At 40.3% G+C, this 23127-nt stretch overlaps 1 protein-coding gene across 7 annotated transcripts in view; it reads right to left on the minus strand.

The window, feature by feature from the left end:
• ATP8A2 (ATPase phospholipid transporting 8A2) overlaps positions 1-23127 on the minus strand; it is a 311180-nt gene that overhangs the window by 122388 nt on the left and 165665 nt on the right. For all 7 annotated transcript variants that reach the window (XM_084539155.1, XM_084539154.1, XM_084539151.1 and 4 more), the window contains 2 exons: positions 21794-21977; positions 17632-17742 (listed from right to left, as the gene is read on the minus strand). In XM_084539155.1, coding sequence (XP_084395281.1) covers positions 17632-17742; positions 21794-21977 — 295 coding nt within the window. The remainder of the gene's footprint in view (positions 1-17631; positions 17743-21793; positions 21978-23127) is intronic.

The following is a 23127-nucleotide window of genomic DNA, read 5'->3' on the forward strand; positions in this document are numbered from 1 at the left end:
CTTCACAGCAAAAACTGTTCAGAACAAAGATAAAATCAAAGTCCAGGAGCAAATCATAGCTTCATTATACTCTGCAGGAAGGGCCAAAGTGTGATTAAAGGTCAAAGTGTGACCAACAGCAGCAGCAATACAGCTACGGAACCACTGCCCACACTGGTGAGGTGTCAAGACTTGGTTGTTGCTTTCTCCCAGTTTTAATTTCAAGTCATCAGCCAGCGGATAGCTAACAATTCTTCCTCCATCAAAACAAATTATTTAAAAGAAACCCTGATAGCAGAACCAAAAGCTGCTCCACACACTCAGCATGTGTCAGTCGCCCGGGATAAGCGCACTGCAGAAGAGCCACAGGAGGTGGCTCACTGAAGCAGTTTTGCTTTGCTCTTTATGCAGCTGCTTCTCAAGCTGAGAAGAGTGAGACACAACCAGGATCACCCCAACCATACTGCCAGCTTTTCTGGTTTGACTTGTAAGGATTAAGAAATGGCCATCATTACGATGCTGAAGTTTTCCTTCCATGTCTGAAACCAGACAGGTGCCTAAAGCCATGGCTGACTGCTGCTGTCAGCGTGTGACCAACTGGGAGAAAAAGCAGGAAAGGGAGGTAACAGGGGGGTGAGCCCCCAAGCTGGCATCCAGCTCTTCAGTGAAGAGCACCCATCTGCACAGCACCCAGGAAAGCCACACTGAACCTCTAAACGGGGCGAGCTCAAAGGTGTTAGCTCACTAGGCAGCATCTATTCAAGCTGGAGTTTTGTTCTGAAATAAATGTATTCGTGACCACTGAGCAAGTGCTCTCAGCAGAAAGTAAAGGAAAAGACCTGCTCACGGTGAAAATGGGCTGTAGTTAGTTAGCAGCTACCTCAGTCCATCCCATTTTACCTAGATAAAAGCCTTGCTCCAGTGCAGACCTAGGGCTGTTGGCGTTTGCCAGTGACATTTCTGAATGAGGTGGGAAACCTGAATGCCAGAGGTGGAAATGGAGGCAGAAAAGAATGATGTGAACACCCTCGCGCTAAGTTTTGTCTTCCAAGCAGAAGTAGCACTCGCTGCAGATTTCCTCAGGGGCAGCTCCAAGGGGAGTTTGAGTGATTACAGGAAAAAAATCACCTGGTGCTGAGGGCAGGATTTCTTGCATGTAGCAAGGAGGTGGCCTTTCAACACAAAATTCATGTTAACCCACGCCTTCCACTCACATGATATTTCCTAGAAATAAATGCAGTACCTTCAGGTTGCTGTCAACTTAAGAAAAAAAAGAAGACAGAAATTTACCTTAAACTTTACATTACTACATAAAGCGGATATCAGTACATTGGAGAAGGGGCCACAAATGACTTGTTGCTGCAAGAGAACTTGTCATTCTAGAGAAGGAGCAAATAGTGAAATGGTTTTAGTTTTTAGCCTTTACATTCAGTAGCACCAAGTGAAAACATTTGACTTTCAGTAATTGGAACTGTGAAAGCAATCGACTTGGCTCCATCAGATTTATCTTCCTAAGGCTACAGATGGTCTTTCACAAAATTTTATTCACATCACAAAATAAATTTCAGTTAGAAATTAAATTCTTGTTTCAGATTTTTGGGAAACAGACACCCCTAATTCAAATACCGAAAATATTTAACTGCATTACCTATGTTCTACTCTGCTCCTTTTAAACTTTCATGAGCAACTGGTTTGTTTGCAAGATGAGGGATATTGGGAATTACCAAGTCTGACACAGCGCTACTATCCAGCCTCCTGCTGTACGTGCAGTGGGGATTTCACAAGAATTTGGGAAACAGGTTTAGGCAAGAGTAATGCAAACACAGAAACAGCTCCTCTTTGAGAATACATCAAGGCCACAAAAGGATGTGCAAAGCGAGTCAGTTCAAAATGCTTGTCAGGAGATAGGTGAAGCTCAAGGATCATTAATAGAGTATGGTAAGCTGATATTTCTCCAGTGGGGCTGGGCTGGACTTCTGTTTGAAATACTAAAGAAAGCCTGGAAGTCTGTTTTCCTTTCTGCAGGACTACTTTCTTTTCCTCTCCCTCCTCTTCTTCCCCAACATAGTAGAACAACTGTGACCGGCAGCTTTCAGAAACGTGCCCTTTCTGCTTCCCAGCAGACAAACATTCTTGCAGATGGTAATCCAAACACCTTAGGGTGGTACATATGCAACCACGAGAAAGCCACGAGCACTACAGAACAACATTGATAGGACAATCCCTTACAATCCCCAATTGTAACTAAACCAGAACAGAATTGATCACCCATTATGGAGCAGCGAGCACCTCACCACCACCACTACTAACATGGGTGATTTTTCAGAAATGCAGCTTCCTACAACAGTTTGTCAGAACAGATTAATGATTTGGGGGAACATATTAAAACAAAAAACTTGGAATGTAAAAAGATACTTTTGCTTTCCATAATGATTGGTTTTCTGCTGATTAATTGATCAGTTAGAATACGTTCTGTCCATTGCTACAAAGCCAGTGTATTGAACACAAAATCCTGGAAGAAGATAAGGTACCACTTCCCTCAGTGACACGAAAGCACCACTGACACAAAGTTTTTCTAAAACAAAACATCACATAACCGTTTCCAGCATGTAAAATTCTATTTCTGCTACTATTTGTCAAAGTTAAGGCTCGGTGGCAAGGCAGAGAAGTGGAATAATAAAGGTTTCTATATTTTACTGCCTATGCAATGTTTAAAGGGGAAAAAAAAAAAAGATTTAAGGAATACTATCTGCTTTATGGTGTTGTTGCTCCTAGCACAGCAGCCAGACCTGGAATGGACTGAGCTTAAGGCTTCCAAAAGATGACACTGCTTGAGAAGCCAGGCACCCGGCGGAGGACATGGCCAACCCTCTGAATTGACATCAGCTGCAGAAGTGCTGACAGGAGCTGACAGTATTTTTTATTATTTTGACATCTCAAAAGAGCTGTTCCTAGTAACAAAGCCTACAAAATCTGGCTTGGGGAACTTCATATTTGCAATGGAAACAAGAGCTATTTAAATGCAATACACAAGCCGTTATGCTAATGGTGTATGAAGAATGATATACGACTAAGTAGACAGTCACTTGCCAAAATTGCTTTTTGGAGCAGGATACAGGCTCACTGGAGGAGTTTACTGTGACCCATGCCAGTAGGAGAGGAAAAAATACAGCAACAAAAACCCTACAACCTTAAGCTAGGCAGTCAGGCAGGTGAAGGCCTATTTCTGCCTATTTACAAGAACTTTACAGCAATTACTTCTGTCCATACCAAAGAAACCACACATTTCCTGCCCACCAGCATGGATTCCAGCTCTGACTCCAGATGGAGAAACATCATAACTAAAGTTCCAGAGCTCTTCATTATTTTTAATGTGACAGTAGATGCAGGAGTAATGCTAGATTTCACCTTGTGGATGCGTGTGCAGCAGCAATTTTCCAGGCAGGAATTTTCCTTGCAAATGGGAAATTTAATCAGACGTCTGAGCACAAACCTGAATGCCTGAGCAGAGGATTTGCTGTGGATTTGCTTCAAACTTGCTGATCAACGTCAAATGAACACCGCTGTGGTTAAAGGAAGGACTGGAAACGTCTCATGAGCAGGGCTCCCCAGCCACCCATCAGCAAAACAGGTAGAAAGACAGACTCAGTCAACACAAACAGAAGAAGCCAGCCACCAACACTCAGCTTACAGCAGTCAGCAACACGAGGAGGGACAGGCAATAACCAGAGGAACTGGGTTGAGTTTTTTAGTTGAATAGTTTCTTGAGATGAATAGTTCTCACCGATGGTAGCCATCCTGACAGAAAGCAGAGGCAAGGCAGAGAAATAAGCATCACCCATGTAGGTGCCAGCAATATATTTAAGTATCAAAACCAGTGTTCTAAAAGCTCCATTATTTTGTGCACTAACCTTTGAAAAATCAAACCAGGTAAAGACATCACTGATGAAGAGACAACAGACTTTCTCCTCAAGGAGGGAGTGAATTTAAAAGGAGAGTTTTGTGCCTGTCCAAATGCCACCCCCCAACCAAAGCACGCTTCACAAACCCCACCTCAGACCACCAGCATACCCTCCCTTTTCCCCAGGCCCAAGTACTCAGGGCCTCCCAGGCTTGTACCTAACTTTTCATGTAATCAAAAAGCAAACACAGATTTCCAATCTTAAGCTGTATTTTACATGTAGAGTTCTGGCTTTTCTTTCCTCCCTTCCCTAGGATGCTCTTCCAGCAATATCAGGCAACTTGGAGAGCATGGTAGCTCACGAGACATAACATGAGGTATGTCTCACGTTCCTTGTAGCACTATTCTGCTTGTAGCTAGCATATTCCTGCTTCTTCCCCTATATTTCCTACCCCCACCTTCTTATTTAAACTCAGTATGAATTAAGAACTGCTCAAAAAATAGTGAAGTCTGCCAGAAGTCTCACTGCTATCATTTTATCACTCCTCCCCTGCAGGAATACCTTATATTTTAGCACAAGCCAGCTCCTCCTTGCTGCCCAGACGGCCTAATGCACATTCTTAAAGCTTTGTCCCCATCCCTCCATATCCCACAAATCACACGCCATAAAACCCAGTAATTCTACATACGTTCTGTTAAAATTACAGCCTCCAAATGTATTCTCAGTTTCGGAGAGATCCCAGCTTCTCTGAGCCACGCACAACATGAGACAGGCCTACAAAATGGGTCCCCCTACCCCGGATGGCCCTTTGGGGCCAACTATCACTTCTCAACTTCCTTCCCTCTTCCCCAGCTCTGCATTTGGGATGCCTTTGAGTCAGATACCCAGACAGACCCTAAGGAAAAATCTGGTTCAATATAGGTCCCGAAGTAGTTATGGCACAATATTACTAGGAAAATAACGAACACCAACTCACCCCCTCACCTGCCTCTCAAGTTTTGGGCTGTTTCTGCAGATAGAGAAGCAAAAGGTCCTGCCTTTGCTTATTAAACTAACGGGTACACTTGGGTCTGAAAATACCTTCACTGTTTCTGATGAAAGACTAGCAAATAAAACAAGAAGATCGTGGGATGTGTCACCAAGGAAGGACGGTAAGATCTTACATCAAAAAAAAACAACAAACAACAACAGACAGACAGACTTAGGCCTAGAAAGCAGGAAAGCACACTTGGCTATATGCCATCAAGATGCCCAAGTCAGCTAGATTGTGTCCTCAGCTCACTGTAACACAGAAACCACACCGAAGGGAAGCCCTCTCCTCACATGAGCCCCCTCCTCATGAAAAGACCTTTCCTCACTTAAGACCACCCCACATAGCACAAGTGCAGCAGATTGAAATGTCACTGTCTCTTTACAAGCTAATTAGAAATTTAAAAACTAACTTCTGTTTGCAGATTGCAATAATTAACTGATAATAAGGAAATAGAGCAGTATAAAGCAGCTGCAGTGGAGACGATCGGTGTGCTAGCTTTGGGGAGTTACCACCTAGCACCCACCTCTGTGACAAATACCTTGACTCTGTGTGTTCATCAGCTCCTTGCACACCTGGTAAAGAACCCAGATTTGGGACAACACTGCCAGAAGACTTGGTCCTAACCATTGTTCAAGAACTCCTGTTTGCATCAGGAACCTGATCTGGCTGAACCCTAAGCTCAAAAAGAGCATCCTGCAGCTGTGCAAACACTAGGGCCTTGGCAAGGAAGGAGAAAGAAAAATGGTCCCAGGGCAAAAGGCAATCAGGCTGCCCTTTGTAATGGCAGCATGCATGTAGGTTGGATTAAAGCACAGTCATGGATTCAAGGGGTGGTGGAAGCAAAGCCCAGCTTGTCATGCACAACACCACTGGGGGTACACTTCCTAAGGGCAGGGGCACCCCGATGGTGAGGCAGGGAGCCGCTGGATCCACGTTTGCTCACAGTGTGGTGCCACCAGGAGACTGCAGCAGGCAAATGTGCATTAAGGGTGCTACTATGGAAATCACACCTCAAAATGCCCTGCATCTCAGGCATTCACGTATTCATTCACAATACTATATGTATATATATATATAAAAAGTAAAAACACAGAAGGGGGAAGTAAAGCAACTCAGTAGGCTGCCCCTATCTTGTCTGCAAACCAGGCTGCATTACTAGGCATAAACATATTTCCAAGCACAAAACCACTCGTAGTTTTTAACATTAATGAACGCCAGCTGACACAAAGCACAGGCTGACTGTCATATTGCTTAGCCACTCTAGACACCTGTCATTCCTTGGCAATGAAAGGGAGAAAAGGTCAAGACACTGTTAGTAAACCCAAAGGGGAGACTCGCTTTTCTACCAAAATTGAACTCGACAGGAACCATCATCACAAATAATGCCGAGAGGTTCAGGTGTTGCTGGTTATTGATGGCTTGCACTCCTGCTGCTACTGAGCTGTCTGCATATTTTAGGGAGTTAATATTAATAAAAGCAACCTACACTGCCATTTATTAAGACAGATAGCACTTTGTTTTTTGGATGAGAACATATAGTATTAGGTTTTTTTCTTTGCACACAATATTTATATGGTTTATAAATATCTATACTTGCATACCTATAGTTAGACATATGTACTTCCACTGAATCCCTGCAGAACTTGGACACAGCTAAGGCCAATATATTCCGTCTTCTCACTTTCCAAATCCTTAATTGCTTTTGCATGAATGCAGAAATCCAGCAAGAAGATCGAAAGTAAAATAACAGCACATTTGAAAATTGGCAGACCAAACTCTGACCTCCTTCACTCTTCTGACAGCATGAAGTTGTCAGTGTCTGACTCGATGGGGGCAGAACAGGGCTTTTGTAACACACATAACGTACACGCATCCAGACCACTTATCCCCTGCTTTTCCACAGCCTGGGCCTCCTGTGCCTTTTGTAGTGTAGTTCTGGGGATTTAGCTTAAGTCCATGATTAGTGCCTATAATGATGTTTACATTCAATGTGCAAGAACACACACAAGTTTGTGTTCAAATTCTGGAGGTCTCAGCCTTTAAGTGTTGTTCCCAATTCTCTTCCCACTTGTCTGATGTAGTTTACAGTGACCTATCAATCCTGATTCAGAAATGCCAAAAACAATGCATTGGTCCAGGATGTCCTTCCTTCAGTGCAGTTGTGTTCAAACTGAACAGGTCCAAGGAAAGGATCTGGTTCTGGGGAAGAGGAAAACGAGTGGAAAACATTAGGAGAGTGACAGCAGTACATACTGGGGGAAAAAAGCAGCAACTAATTCATTTTTGACATTTTTTCAGAGAACTACACTGTGTAACTTAGAAGTTATGCTGTCACTAGGCAGCATGGCTTGCTAGTTCAATTGCATTTTAGTATTTTCTAAACAATTTTGTTAAAAAGACCATGGAGGTGTAAGAGACAGACAATCACATGCTTTCTAGTGCATATAAATAACTAAAAGCTTAAAAATGATCAAAACTATCCGCACTGTGCTCAGCAGCTTGGCACAGAATGCACAATCACAATGTGTTGGGACAGGTTACTCAAAGCTGTGGCGTTTGCTGTGTGCTATCCGCAGTCCAACACATCCTAACACCAGCTCGAGTAACTGATGCAGGATGCCCTCACAGGAAAGCCACTCAGGGCACAGAGAAAATACAAATCCTATACTTCTGTCCCAGCCCAAAGATCCCTAGCTCCTTATAGGGGAAAATATCCCTAGGGTCACATACGGAGAACAGTGGCTCCTCAACAGAGGCTGAAAAAACACCTTTGGAGGCGATGCTTATGCTGCTGCAGATTTGCACCATTGACTCATCGTGGAGGATGAGAAGTATTTTCATTTATTTTTAAAATCTGCTCCTGACGTGCAAAAAAAATCTGGTTCATGACCTTGAACTCGTGGAAACAAAACCCCCAAGCCCACATTCTACAGTTTTTCTTTCACAAACGTAAGCCACATATTTTATCCTAAATCCTGTACATGTACTCAAACTAGGTTACAGATGCCTTTTATGAATCCCAAAATAATCTCTCTAGTGGTTAATTAGTGAAACTGGATGGAGTTGGTTTTTACTTTCCTTTTTTTTTAAATCATTACTGCTCATCCAAGTGAAATGGCAAAACTGTTTTCCAGCAGCATTTAAAAACAGCTTTTATTCACTTAAATTTGGTCTCTGCCCTAGCTTCTTCAGGTTAGGATCCCTAAAAAAAAAAAAAACAAAAAAACACACAAGAAGAAACCTCAAACAATCAGGACAAACTTAGTTCATTATGTAAATACTACAGAAAAAAAGTTTTATATACATGGGTTATAAACTTGAGTCCTTTTCTTTCTCTAAAATACCGGTGACGACACATTTTTAAGCTAGTGTTTAGAAGGCTTTTGTTATCATCTGCAAAGCAATATTAAGACAGTAAAGGTTATGAATGCATGGATAGCATGCATCTGTGCTGTGGGATGCACTATAAAACACGGCAGTTGAAAACTGCTGGACTGCAGTGGTGCTTCTGAACACACCAAGGAAGTTCATACATCAACAACTCACAAGGAAAAGCTGACGCTGGTACTGATGTTTAACAAGAACTTGGTTAAGGGTATCACTTTTGGTTGGCTTCACAGAAAGGAAGAGACAAAGTGCCTCTGAAAGGCTTCCGAAGATAAAACCCAACACCAACAGAGGATGCTTTGGTGTTATCATAAACTTATCCACACTGCAGAAACAGCAAGTAATACAACCTGTTCATACCACTCAGGCACACAGATCGCAGTCAGACACAACTGGATTCATTTCAGATGAGTGAAATGCACCTCACACAGGCTAAAACACTTTTTGTTCAAGAGCACATGGCAATGAACAACATATTTTCACAGGATTTGGGATACATTTTATTCCCTTTTATCCCAAAGATATGTCAGGAAAACAGAAAATGTCCTCTACTGCTCTTCAGTGCCTTCAGTGGGACCTCTCCCAGCAACAAGCCCCACATTTCCAAAACCAGGCTCAAAAGCAAATTTCAAAATACTTCAGAAGTAAATAAAAAAATAAATAAAAGATTTAGTGAATTTGCACAGAAGCATGACTTGCAAACGGATTGTCTGCCACATCACAAATTCTCTGGCCCTAGTTAAAACAGCCTTTACTCGAGAAGTTCAACCCTCTCTTCGTGCCCAGGCTAAGCAGCGTTTTAAATCCCAACGTAGCACCTGTGTTTAACTGCAGCTGCTCGAGTAAAAGTTAATTTAGTCTTCCAGGGGAGAGAAAAGCAGAAATCATTAAGTTGCACCAAGCCACAGAGCCCTGATGCTGATAGGGCTGTTGGGAACAGCGTCTGAAAGCTTCTAAACCAGAGAATTAATCCAATTGTTCCGATATGTTGGACAGACATTTTAGGCAGGGCTACCACCAAGCTGTCTTTGGCAAAATGCAGCCTCATTTGCGTTACCATTTTCAAAAGGAAGTAAATTGCTGCAGAAATCCATCTTGAGCGTAGCTATTTATAATGCTGAGGTAGAGGTAAAAAGACGAGAAAACCTTGCACCTTCAACGTGCCAGCCCCATGGCTTCAGTCCAGCAGAAAGAAAAAACTTCATACATAAAATATGTACAGGACCTTACTCTGCTCTTCGTTATTCCCACATAAATCAGGAATGTCTCTAACTAAAGGAATTCTGTAGGGATATAGACCAGATATAAAGAAAACCAGTACAGGTCCAAGACATATTTGAAATAAGCTGCATTTTATCTATATATAGATAGAAAAATAATATTTATATTACATACGTATTTTTTCATATATATACACACACACACCAAAATATATACATATGGTGTTGGATTTTAAAATAGCTTTCTCAGAATTAGTCCCTTTAGTGCAGTAGGAAAAATATTGCTAATATCAGCTTGAATGTGTTGAGCACAAGTTATTCCCTCATAAGGCTTATTTGCCCTTGTTAACTTCGATACGAATTTACAGTTTGGCCATCTTTTTACCCACAAGTCATGTCATATACACTGAATTGCCCTAGCTGTGTAGGCAAGCACGATCACCTCCCCTTTATTTTTATTGAAACACAAAGCTATCCTATATTACTGAGCCGAGGAGCTCATATTTTTCAAGTAAATATTTAAAGTCATATGAGTTATATTTGATAGGAAAATTTGCAGCTTTTGGAAAGAAAGCGGGGTTGAAATCAAAACCAATAAACCTTCAAGTTTTAATGCTATATTTGCTTGAAAAAAGAAAAAGGTTGGGTTTTCCAAATATATAAATTTCATTAAAAGTACATGCAAACTTTCTTTTGTTTGTTTGTTTAAATCAGTAACTTCAGTAATATAGTTTTATTCCCTCCTAAAAGCTTCCTCACATCAGGGTTATCTGGCCATTGTAACTGGAGCTCCCTTCTAGACATCAGCTTGCATTTTCACTGGTAACAAAGTTAAATTGGAAAATACATTTGTGGAGGACAGTTAGAGCACCGATGAACATATTGCTCAGGAGATTGCTAACGTTTCATATTTAACAGCCTCAAATGTAGAGAACAGCATTATTATTGCTTTGTTATAAACCCTCCAAATAGAAAATTAATTTTTTTCAAAGCAAATTAGGCAAAAACTTCAGAGGAAAGATATCACTGTGCTTTCACGCCCCTTCTGCTTCAGGTATATGCATATACACCCAAAAATGGATCCAGTAGCTCTGAACTTATTACCTGCCAAAAAAATAATATCATAGCAGATTTCTTCTCAAAGTCGTCTGTTGCAACACGTATTGGACCTTCCACACAGGAGTTCTGAGACCAAGCTGGAACTTCACTTTATCATTTATAGCCATAGTTGGAATCTTGAAAACTTACAAGTTGGGTTGGTTGCAAGGTGCAGCCAAGTTCGTAGGAAGGGTCATAGCGGTGCTGATACGCTTGTTTCATCACTTTTGAAAATGGTTGGAAAAAATTCAAACCCAACCATTCATTAGTTGAGTCAATTTTGTTCTCAGTCAAGACGGACTGCTCTCTAATGATTCACCCTGCAATATATATTTTACTAAAAAACGAAAGGAAAATTAGCATGGATTTATCTTTGTGACTGATTCCTTGGAAACTCTCGAGATTAACATACTCAATTAGAAATCCAAAAACCGAGGAGTCAATCATGGATTAAAATTGATGAGACTAGCCTATAAGCAATTCTGACTATTTCTTCACACAACAGAGGATTGAAGTACAGAATAAACTGTCAACAGCAGCAATATAAACTAGGAGCTGTAAATCAGCCGAGAATGAATTAGGATGCATTTAAAAAAATAAAATGCATCTATAACCACTATCTAGACAGCTATCCCACATGATATCCTTGTCTCTAAATAGGAGACAGGGATTTGACGGATGGACCACTTGCTGGGTAAGGACTTGGCTGGGTGGTCACACCCAAAGAGTTGCAGTCTGTGACTCGATGTCCAAATGGAGATCAGTGACAGGTGGTGTTCCTCAGGGATTAGCGCTGGGACCAGCACTGTGTAACATCTTTGTTGGTGACACGGACAGTGACATTGAGTGCACCCTCAGAAATTTTGGAGGAGTGATGGCTTTAAACTAAAAAAGAGTGTATTTAGAGTAGGTATTAGGAAGAAATTCTTCCCTCAGAGGGTGGTGAGGCCCTGGCACAGGCTGCCCAGAGAAGCTGTGGGTGCCCCATCCCTGGAGGTGCTCAAGGCCAGGCTGGATGGGGCTTTGGGCAACCTGGTGTGGTGGGAGGTGTCCCTGCCCATGGCAGGGGGGGCATTGGAATTAGATGATCTTTAAGGTCCATTCCAACCCAAACCGTTCTGTGATCCTATGAATTCTGGATTAGGTTGGCAGCTGCATTTTCTGGTATTTGAAGCAGTCTGGCAGACTATTTCCACGATCTGTTTTCTGTAACTACTGCTACTAAAGAATGTTTTTTTGAATCAGAGCCTATAAACAGCTTTTTGAGGGGTGGGAAGGGGATAATGTTCTGTGTTGCTCTAGGTCTTCTACTTCTGTGTGTTAAACCCGTGTGCGAGGCTGAAACAGCTGAAAGAAAAGAAAAAAAGTACACAAGACCTGTTTCCTGTTTTTCCTAAAATTACAAAGGCAGTACTGAGTCTCACATGTACTGCTACTCACAGTGTGTCTATCTCTGTGCTTTCCAGGCCTAGAAGTTCAATACTACAACTTACATAGATTTTCTGCACTTTTAAAATTGATTGATATTACCCAAGCTGGAAGGTTTGGATTCCTTTCTTTCTACAGGCTTCAAAAAAACAAATAAACAACAAGAAAAACAAACCCAGCTTTCTGACAAAATTCAGTTGCCTACCTACCATATATATAATAATGCAGTTACACGTCAGCTCCAGACAGGTGGAGATTGTATGGCACATCTGGCAGTCCTATACAGCTCCCCATGACCCCTGAGCATCCTTAAATGCATCTAAATGAACACCAACCACAGAGGTTTCTTCTAGGCACCTAAATTTACACCTGCCGTCTATTTTAAGGATACCGAGTCCCAGCTTTTGAGTACCTGAAAGAAACTGTCTGTAGCAAATCACTTACTTACTAGGGATATGCTGCATTTGTGAGAATTCAGGAAGCCTGATTTTAAAATTGTTCCACAAATTGAAGTCATACACATTCCTGTTTTGTGTCATCATGAGACAGAACTGTGATAAGCTTACACCACAACCTAGTATAAGCACATGGAAATAATGACTATTAAATGCCTACCCAAGTATTTTAACAGGCAACGGAATAATCTGAATGCATAATCATGACAAGACAACTAGCTGCCTGTATTACTGTTTCCTTGTTTAGGAATTTTACAGACAGATGTTCTTAATCTTAGCCTAACACTGGGGGAAAATACGATGCTGTTAACTTTTAACAAAGTTGATTTTTATGACAACAGTTACTGTACTTCAGTCCCCAACTCATTCCAAAAATCCCCATGCTTAGGGTTTTCTATTGTCTGGCTATACCCTCAGAGATGCAAAGCCAATTGGAAACAGAAAGCAAAGGGATCTAGGTAGAAGTCAGATGATATAAATCAGGGAATAAGCATGTAGAAGTGTTAGAGCTGTATATGTTTTAGTATCACATCAGATATGCTTGTTTCTGCATGCCATTTGGATAATAGGGCTAGAATCCCCATGCCTACACGCTGTATTTTTTAAAAAAAGTGTTTGACAAGAAAGCATGAAAACAAGAAAAACAGGAGGATGAAGCAGGCTGAAAAGATCTCATGCAGCAACATTTCATATGCACTTTCACAGCTTGTTCTATCAGCCAGTCTGAAGTGGTGACCACTACGAGCATGTAGAGCACTTCACAGCTCTCAGCATCAGACCTTGTTGGACTCACAAAGTCACCACTCACTTAAAAACATGTCTGCCTATGCATTGTGTTTACTTGGAATTTTTGGAAGATTTGAAAACTCAGCTCTAAACAAGAAACTACGATCCCAGTGTTTTGTTCCCTAATACATGTATCTTGTTCAATACTGCTCATGTATAAGTTAAGACCTTACCTCTAAGCCTCCATAAAGAAACATCTTTCATATCTGGGCTTACAATTTATCTCTGGATACTTAAGGCAGAAAAAAAAATAATCCAGCTGCAACTTACGTGCACCATACACTCCCCCTCCCACTTCCCATTCACTTCTGCCTCTGTTCTAGTTGAGTCTCATGGCCCTGCACTGCCAGACCTTGACACAAGGACTTTTTTTCCCCTGCAATATATAAAACAAGGGCATTCCATACTAAAGCAGGTTTCAGATGAACAACATGCTCCGGTGAAGTATTGATCACTTCTTTCCTGCACACCCTCTGTTGACCTAAAAGCTATCTTCCATGCTACTGTTTCCCCAGAACCATTCCCAAATGCCTTGAACTCTTACCTGATATTTCTGATATCGCCTTTGATCTTGCTGTGTTTCTACTCCTCCAAGCATGACATGAAAGCAACATTCCTGTATTGTTTTACATTTGAAATGAGCTATATTTCAAAGCTCTGATGTCATCAGGACAACTTTATATCATCTCCAGCGAAATATATCTGCTCAACAGATGTGAAACAGATCTTTTGTTTCACTACTCAGTTTAAAGCCAGAAACATAAATAATTGAATGAGATGGTGTTTTGTAATGATGCCCAGGTATTTGCCTGTCAAGTCTTAAAAAGCCAAAACCTTGCTGTTGACCTCCTGTTTAAGGCTGACTCTGAACAACTGTCAATCCAACAGTTTTAGGGCACATTACTCCTCCAGCCACACGTGGAAATATAGGAATGAAAACCAAAAAGGGGGCTTTATATTTGCATTTCCTCCCTGCAGACATCTTGTTAACTTTCTAAATAGATTCCCTTACTAGGGTGAGGAGGTGAAAGCTCAGTGGGTGGAAGGCTTGGTCCACAGGACCCACTGCACCCTGCACTGGTACAGAGACCCACCAGTACATGCTTCTTCTGTTTTGAATTTGTATTAGATTGAGCTTCATATTTTCTAAAAAGCAAGCGGGCACATTAAGAGAATGTCAGGAGGACAATGATGAAGAAATGCAAAGAGGAAGAGAGAAAAGGCTGGACAAAGGAGAGCAACATGAAGTTTCCAGCTGTTATGCCAGACCAAATCTTTTAATCTTCTCCAATTTGACTGTCACTACTTCTCCACAAGTGTCAAAATTCACCTTTTAAAAAATATAATAAATCAGAAAGCCATTATTAGGAAGACAACACTCTAAATCAAACAAGGGAAAATGCAATCTTACCTCCATTTCCCCTGTAATCCCAGACCACAAGGCCTGCCTTCCGTTATTATCTCTCTAGCTGCATGAAATTGTCCCGATGCAGACACATTTTAGTTATTGTCAAGGTAGCTGAAATATAGCTTATGGGGGCCCTCATGTCTCCATAAAAAAGCAGCCATTGCCAGAAGGTAAAAAACAGCCTTAACCCAAGAGCATCTCTTAACAGTAAAGCCCATGATGTCAGTCACCTGCTCAACTTTAATCTACTCTTGAACGTACATCTCTGCAACGTTTTGTCCAGACATTATTCTGTCTGCTGAAGATTGAGTACCATCTCTTATTTCTCTCTATGATATTTGTTAAGCCTCAAGAAAAAAAAAAAAAAAAAAAAGTTCTGATGAGCCCCAGTGCTTCAGTGCTGCAAAGCTCATTTACATCAGTCTTACTACAGTTATTCCTCAGGTGTTAAAGCTTGGTGGAAACAGAACAGATACAGTACCAAAGGTGTAACTGACAGTCTGTCATATTGACCGGTGTGCTTTTTGATTCAGCTCTATAAATATTTACTCGGTACAATCCTTTAGAAGATTAACTCAGAATGTAGTTCAAGTTCAAACCCCCGTTTCATTACAATGCTAAAAGAATATTCCCTGCACGCCGCACATCAAAGCAGGAAGTACAGGTAAATATTAAGCTTGGCCATAGTGCTGGGAAGCAATCAGGAACACGCTCTGTGCAGACACAACAGCACAACAGCGCTGGGCACTCAGCTGCTATTCCCTCAAAGTCGAAGGCTGGATTCCCTCGTGGAGCTTCCTTCACGAGCAGCACTCCGTACCACAAATTGATCAGCACTCCTGAGCCTCATGGCAGAAATACAAAACAACTCAGCTTGATTTATGTAAAGCTAAAAAGGGAATTAGAGACCTCTTCTCTCATTCCCCCAGACCTCTACGGCATTCCTTCAGTTTCCAGTCAATTCGGCTAGTTTTATACAGTGTTGCAGGTGAAGCTCCTTAAAGCCAGAAATAAAGCCAGCTCACCACAGGAGCTACAAACAAACTGAGCTCTTCCCATTGCTGGGGGCCTAAAAGATTTCTTCTTTCTGTTGCTCCATTTCCTATAAGCCTTAACCTTGCTCCCAGCTTCTACACACAGAGGAGTTACCGAGGAGTGGGGCTGAAGCAAGTCGTGGATTTTGCAGCGCTCAAGCACTGGATGGAGCTGACTCCCACCCTTACGTGAGGAAGTCAAGAGACCCAGAAGCTCAACGTGCAGGCAGAACTGAACACCAACCAACACAGCACAGAAAACATCTGACCACATTCTCAGAGCAGACTTTCATCCTACACGTTTTTGTTGAGTGAACAAATCACTCCCTACAGCAAGACGATTCAACTACCTCAGACTGGAGGCTCCACAGGCCTTGAGGTCTCTTCAACCCCTTGCACAGCTTTTGACATGGTAGAATATGATATAATTTAGTTAAATAATATTGGACACAGGACTTCTAATGTATTTGTCAGACCACAGTAAATAAAACACAGACATCCTATGCTGTGATATGAGTGAAATATGTTTTTCAAAACTAATTTTCAAAGGGAAAAATGAATTTCAGAAGGAAAATGCCAATCATGAAGCTGCTAAGCATTTTCTGAATAACTCAGGAAAACAGTATTACTCATGCTCAATAAAGAAATAAATAAATCACTAGACAAGTTCTTTTTACTTGTATTTCTCTTGCACAGTAATGAATACCATTGTCATCAACAACACTTGAAAAAGCCTGTACTAAAAATCATGAGTTACTATCAGCCAAAATCAAGTCAAGGACTATTTCAGGAAGTTAAACAACCCAAACCTTAGTTATCATTGAAACTGTGGTAAATTTGCCTCAGAGCTGTAAAGGTGGCCTCTGCAGTAGGCTAAGAACACACCTGTGAAATCTCAGGAATGCGGATCTAAATCCGGCAGAAAATCCGGCTAAAGAAGTGGAATACAAACAAAAATTGGATGCTTAAAATATAGAAAAAAACATCTCCTCATGTTATTTTTACAAATCCAGAACTACATGTATACCATACAACCATCCTGTGCTCACGCACCACAGCAACCTGCCATTATTTTGACAGCACAGTTTAATCTGTATTGAAATTACAACAGCTGAGATGAGAACTAATTGAGAAATAGTTAACAGAGGAAAAAATGAATGAGTTAATGGAGAATATCTGTTCTCTAAGAGCCTAACACCATGCATAAAAGATGACTGGACCCTGAGGGAGTCAGATATACACACACTGACCATGATATGATTCACTGAATAGTAAAACATTACTTAGCCACTATCTGCTATAATCTACATAACTGGCTGCCTAATTACAAGTATTTTGATTTTCTTACTATTAACCTCATTCATGCCTGTTTAATTCAAGAAAGAAATAGGAACATGAATATATAAACACATGGAAACTTGTAAATAAAATTTCAATGAACAATGCAGAATTTGCTTTACCAGCAAACTTTACCAATAGTATTTTTTGCCTATTTTATTATTTGCCTAGTGAGTTCCTCCCAATTCTATTAAACAAACTTCTGATTTAACTTTGTCCTCAAATGCGAGTTTTATGAATATAAACTCTATTTAATAATTCAAGTGTTTCCATGAACACAAAAGAACTTTCAAGAAGAACACTTGCACAGCAGGGATAAACCATTTCCTTGGCATCTCATATCCAAGGCTTCACTGTACTAAAGCCTTCACTTTTCCTTTTGCAAAGGCTAAATGATTCAAGTGTACTAACTTGAAAACTGTTTCCTTTCCCAGATTAAGTTGTTAAATATCAAAACAGATGTCAGTCCTTTTAGCTCAATCTATTTGGATAAGATTTTCCTTTTAGAAAAAACAACTGGAGGAGTAAGTGCTGCTAAAGCCCATCCGTTTAGTTACTCCTACCTCAATAATATACAACACCACATTCTTGTAGAAGCAGTATAGTATGCACTTGGTAACCCGATTGTAACTCCAAGCTCCATGGACCAGCAACAGCTTCTCCAAGTAGGAAAACTGAAAGAAAGAAAACAAGTTTTTATATATACAAAGACAGTTTAAAAGAAAAGTTTATAGTAACCTCTCCACCAAAATATTCAGATCAGCTATGAAAGCAGTTCAAGCGCAATATTTCAATATTTTAGCAAAATGCTGGTGCTGACAAATAATATTTTCAGGACGTCTTTTTTAGAGCAAAACCTTAGAAACATTCAAAGTGGTCTTCACTGGCTTTAAACAGCAAGAAGTCTTCAATTAGTATTAATATCCTAATAGTAAAATCAGGCAAGGTTAACATAATATAGCCATGTAAATTAAATAGAAGTCTAAACTCTTAATTTCCTGGTCAAAGTTTACTGTATGAGGGCTTACAACATTCAGGACTTGAATTTCCTTCCTCTGTGTTAAATTAATGGTCTCAAATTAGAACTGCCTTGAGCTGAAATACAACGTGCACAGGAAAACAAGTGCAAAATAGATGTATGCAGTCTCTTATGGAGAACAAACACTGAAGTTATTGACCCACTAAATGTATTCAATCACATTATAGAAAGCACCTAAAATGCTTTACAATGAAGTAGCATATGCCCAAAAGGACAAGTAAATGAATCTAGTGGCTGTAAAAATAGATACTTTATAATGTTAGTCTGAACCACAGATACAGCTTAATTCAGCTTCTTCAGAATTCAGCAATTTTGAAAACTGATTTAATTTTTTGGTTGGTTGGTGGTGGTTTTTTTTTGTTTTTGTTTTTGTTTTTTTTTTCCCCTCTCAGAAGCAGTCTCACAATGCAACCTAGGAAATACATTATTTTCTAGTCTTGGCTTCATCAGGAAACCTTTTTATGGCCTGCAGCATTCTTCTTTTGTACAGAGGGCTCAAACCAGGGACTAGATTCACCACTCAGCATGTACGTACCTGAAGGGTTCTTATACACTAATGTGAGACCATTATTTGCTTGGCTGCTTTTTCCATGAGGGGACTAAAAATTGACTTCTTAAATGTAGATTATAGCTCAGTTATTTTAACCAAAACCTACTTGAAACTTTCAAAGCTACAGTAATGAATTAGGACTGTCATGAGAGAGCTCTGCTCCCATGATTTCCAGCACTGAAGTCACTGAACCACAAATCCTGCAAGAACAGCCTTTCTTAAATGCATCAGCAACTCCAATTTGTTAGGATATGCTAGCAAGAAAGAGGGAGAGAAAAAAAAAAGTGAACCAAACCTCACAGTTCAGCTTCAGTCCAGCTTGAATCAGGACTGAAAGCAGGGCTCTCACGAGGGAGTAGTTAACCTCCTAGCTACCTACTGCCTCAGTTAATATGCACCACTATTGCCCTTTACACAAAATTCACTAACAAAACACATCAGTAATGATAGGAACCTTCCCACTACAGCCTGACAAGTCACCCCAAACACCTGTAGAGAACATATGCACCCTTAAAATTCCCTAAAAATTTTCTGCTGAGTCTAAATAGTGACTGTCTTGGATGTGGTTCTCTTTGCTGTTCAAGGCCAGAGGAGAAATGTTAGCATTAATAACTCTGTAGTGTGTATATTCATTAAAATGAAAGCACTACAGAGCACAGAATGTTAGTAACCTAAATAACATAGTTCTAAGCCTGTATACACTGTAAAGAGTCCTGCTAGGAGGAAGCAAGAAATTAAATTTGTTTTGATGCTGATGATTGAAACTGTGCAAATGCACAGCTACTGGCATACTTGAGCGACTGTGGGGACAGGGTTCTACTATGACACTGCACTTGTTTGGGCACTGCTGCATTTCTGGATTTTTAAAACAGAAGAAAACACGAACATTTATCTAAGAAAGAACTGTTCCCTAGTTAACGCTCTCTAGACAGCAGACGCTCTCCGGATTAAGATGATAAAGCTTTTTACTGGAGAAAAAGTGATTCTGTTCAATTCTACTACTGTCTCTCAGAGCAGTTAGGTCATTTGATTTGGGAATTCTCTAAATATGGATCACTGGTGCAATATCAGTTCAAGGGAAAAGGATGATTCAAACAGATGCTCCTTGCACCTGTGGAAGCTATTTGGAGCAGAGTCAGACGCAAGTTGCCTTTTTATTTTTGTTTGGTTTATGCTTCAATTCCCCCTGGAATCCTCAATGAGTCTATATGGAGACTTTCTCTTCCATAAGTGCCTACTTCTGGCACTACTGTATTTGAAATATCATTTGAACATGAGATGCTACACTGTAGCGGTCGTTTTAAATTACTCAATAAGAACATACTTTGCCTTCAAGGCATGCACACACAGTAACAATTCAGAGGGAGTTGTATGTCTTCGTTGAAAGAAATATACCCCATGGAGATCAAGTTTTTCTTTTGAACACTTCCTTGAAACATTCCCATACACTACGAGTCCTTTTTATAAGAGGGATTCTTTTATATCTTTTCTAACTAGCAGAAACCTTTTCTGAATCATTACAAAAAGATACAGTTTCATAGTGGTTTACTAATTTTTGAAAGTTTAAATTCTGTACTAGTGCAACCAGCTTCTATTTCAGATTGAACTAAGACAGTTCATTGCTATTGTCAGTAACTCCCAGATCAGGATATAAACGAAGAACAATTTATTTCCCACATGCTAACATTAAGTCCAAATACACGTTTTGTTCTTGTTTTGTTTGGTTAGTTTTTGTTTTGCTTTCATTTTGGTAATTCAGAGGTAATACATGAATACAAAGGGACTTGAGATTTAATGTTACTCCAACTAATGAAGTAATTAAGAGTATAGGACATGCTTTTTGTCCCTCTGCAGACAAAATTCTCACTGCTTATGCTTACTTATTAAAATGGAAGTAAGAAATTATCTGAGGAAGTAAAAGTAGCACTTGATTAAGTTCTACAGCAGAAACAATGTATAGTCTACAGAAGTTAAAAACGGCAAAATGGTTGTGAGATACCAAAGACTATGGCAGTTCCAACAGTGCTGCATATTTGGAATAAACTGTTCATGACAGAATGAGCCCTTGATGAAACAGCCTAAAATTTTCAAGGTGAGTTTGGTGGAAGGTCTTAGTTATTCAAGCCTGGAATCCAATGTGCTTCATCTGACTGCAGAACGCAATACAGCAGCAATGCAAAACTGACACTTAGCTTCACAGCAGGGTTGACACATCAACAGTTCTAAATAATAAAATTATCCACACGTTTTGAAAACCTCATCTTCTACTGAAATTAGAAGAAGGTATCATTTCATATCAATTGGTAAAACAAATCTGCCTACGCCCTGGCAGAAGGGAACATTAGCTGATGCTCACATATCACTGAAGAGACAGTGGATCGTCTTTGCTTTCTGTCAGCTCCCATCTGTTCTTGCCCTGTGATCATTCTCAAACACGTGGCATAGGGAACCTTAGCTACAAACAGCATTCAGAAGACGTCTGGCAACCGAAGTATCTCCTTCCTTTCTTATGCTTTGCTTAAAGTCTTTATTGTACACCTTGGTCACTTAACTGAAAATGAAAAGGCTTGTCTTTAGGTCTCCTCTTTTACTCTCCTCTTTAGTTTGAGTAATCAGTGCAGATTTTTTTTAAGATGGTTTGGGAGCACTCTCCAAAATAATGCACCTAAAATTAAAATATTACCCAACTCCTCAGGACTGCGAACAATTTTTGGACACATCATAGGAGTGGGGGAAATACAAAAAGGAAAACACCACCTCTAAATAAGAATTTGCAAACAAACTCTTAACACTCCTGTTTGGAACGCCTATTCATGGTCAGGAAAAAGAACTTGAACAAGGGAGATACAGTTACACTTAAAAGCACGTCAACATAAGCATGACAAAGTGCTTCTCCTCAATTATTGAGCAGCCAAGCCACTGCACAGCTGGCAGTAACAAACTGAAGCTTTGAGGGTGGGCAGAGCTTTGTCACAAAGAATACAGAAGTCAGAACAATGGATCCCAAAAACACATCCCAGGTATCTGGTTTAGATCCTGCCATGAAAAGAAAATAAGCAGAGATTCTCCTAGCATCAAGCACTACATGGGATGTCTGACAACACGGTATGGCAGTTGTACTTTTTTTGCCTCTGACCTGTGCAATAGCATAATCCGAGCAATTGGTTGCCTGCATGCCCTCGTTGCCACTGATCCCGACGCCGACGTGAGCTGTCTGGATCATTCCCACATCGTTGGCACCATCCCCAATGGCAAGTGTTATGGCATTCACGTGTTTCTTTACCATGTCTACTATTTCAGACTTCTGTAGAGGAGATACTCTGAAAAGGAAAGAAAAATGTGTCAGTTTCTCACACGCTGAGTTATGTGCCTTTTCCAAAAGGACAGCTGTCATCTACATTTAGAAATAATCAAAGGGCAGTTGCTGGAAATTCTTTTTTTTATTCAACAGCTAAGCTTCAGAACCTGTGCCAAACCATTTCAGAAAGAGAAAGCATCTTTAAAAATAATTTTGCATTTGCATAAAAGATGAGGATGTTATGATTAAAAAAGACCAAGCAGACATGAAAGCCTTTCAAGCTTTTCTTCTGTCCCTCAGCCCCACCTGATATACTTTGGTGTACACCAGCGGTATTACACTGGGAACACTGGAGAAGGGAGTTTCATCTTCAGCTACCATATTTAATGATTAATAGTGCAGGCTTGCCTACCTGCTGCCAACACCGCATCTCCATCCAGAAGGAGGAAAACCACGAATATTCAGAGAACAAATCAATCTGAAGCATTTTCAGTTGCTGGGCAAACATGCTGCAGGCTTACCTTATTCCTTCTTTCAGCTCATTTCCCCTCTTGCAAACACTTTTTTTCCACCCTTTTCACCCAGTTTAGATCATACAGAGTAAGGCATTCTGCCATATGTCCCATACGTCCTGTGTGCTGGTGCCAGCTGGGCTTACCCAAACCCAATTCCAAACCAAAAGACTGACCCCAAAACACCTGAATACTCCCGTAAGATTTTTTGGTAGTTATTTTACCCTGATCCTTTTCTCATTTTGTATCAGTTTCAGTTTAATAAAAATTCATGGAATTCAATTTAGTTAAACTAGTGTAAACCAGGGAGAAGTGGAAAAATACATAGGACTACGTTACTAAATTGGATGAGACACCCAAAATGCTTTTTTCATGACAAGGGGGATCGTGTTACCAAATCATATGAGGTATTCTGGAAATACCTACATGTAAATTAAATATTTCCATTCTAAGCCCATCTGTACAAACAACTTTAATTCCTTTCCCCTTCAGGTTTAGTTAAAGTTTCAAATTATTTCATATTCCCTTAAATAAAGCTTTAGAGAAACCTTCTCCACATCAAATCAGGCATATAACACTCAACAAAAAGAATATAATTGATATCTAAAAGCTTTACTGTGAAAATGGGAGGGAGAAGGGGGAGCTTGGGGAATGGGGGAG

The sequence above is a fragment of the Aythya ferina genome (genome assembly GCF_964211825.1).
Source record: "Aythya ferina genome assembly, chromosome: 1".
In the NCBI taxonomy this organism is placed as follows: Eukaryota; Metazoa; Chordata; class Aves; order Anseriformes; family Anatidae; genus Aythya; species Aythya ferina.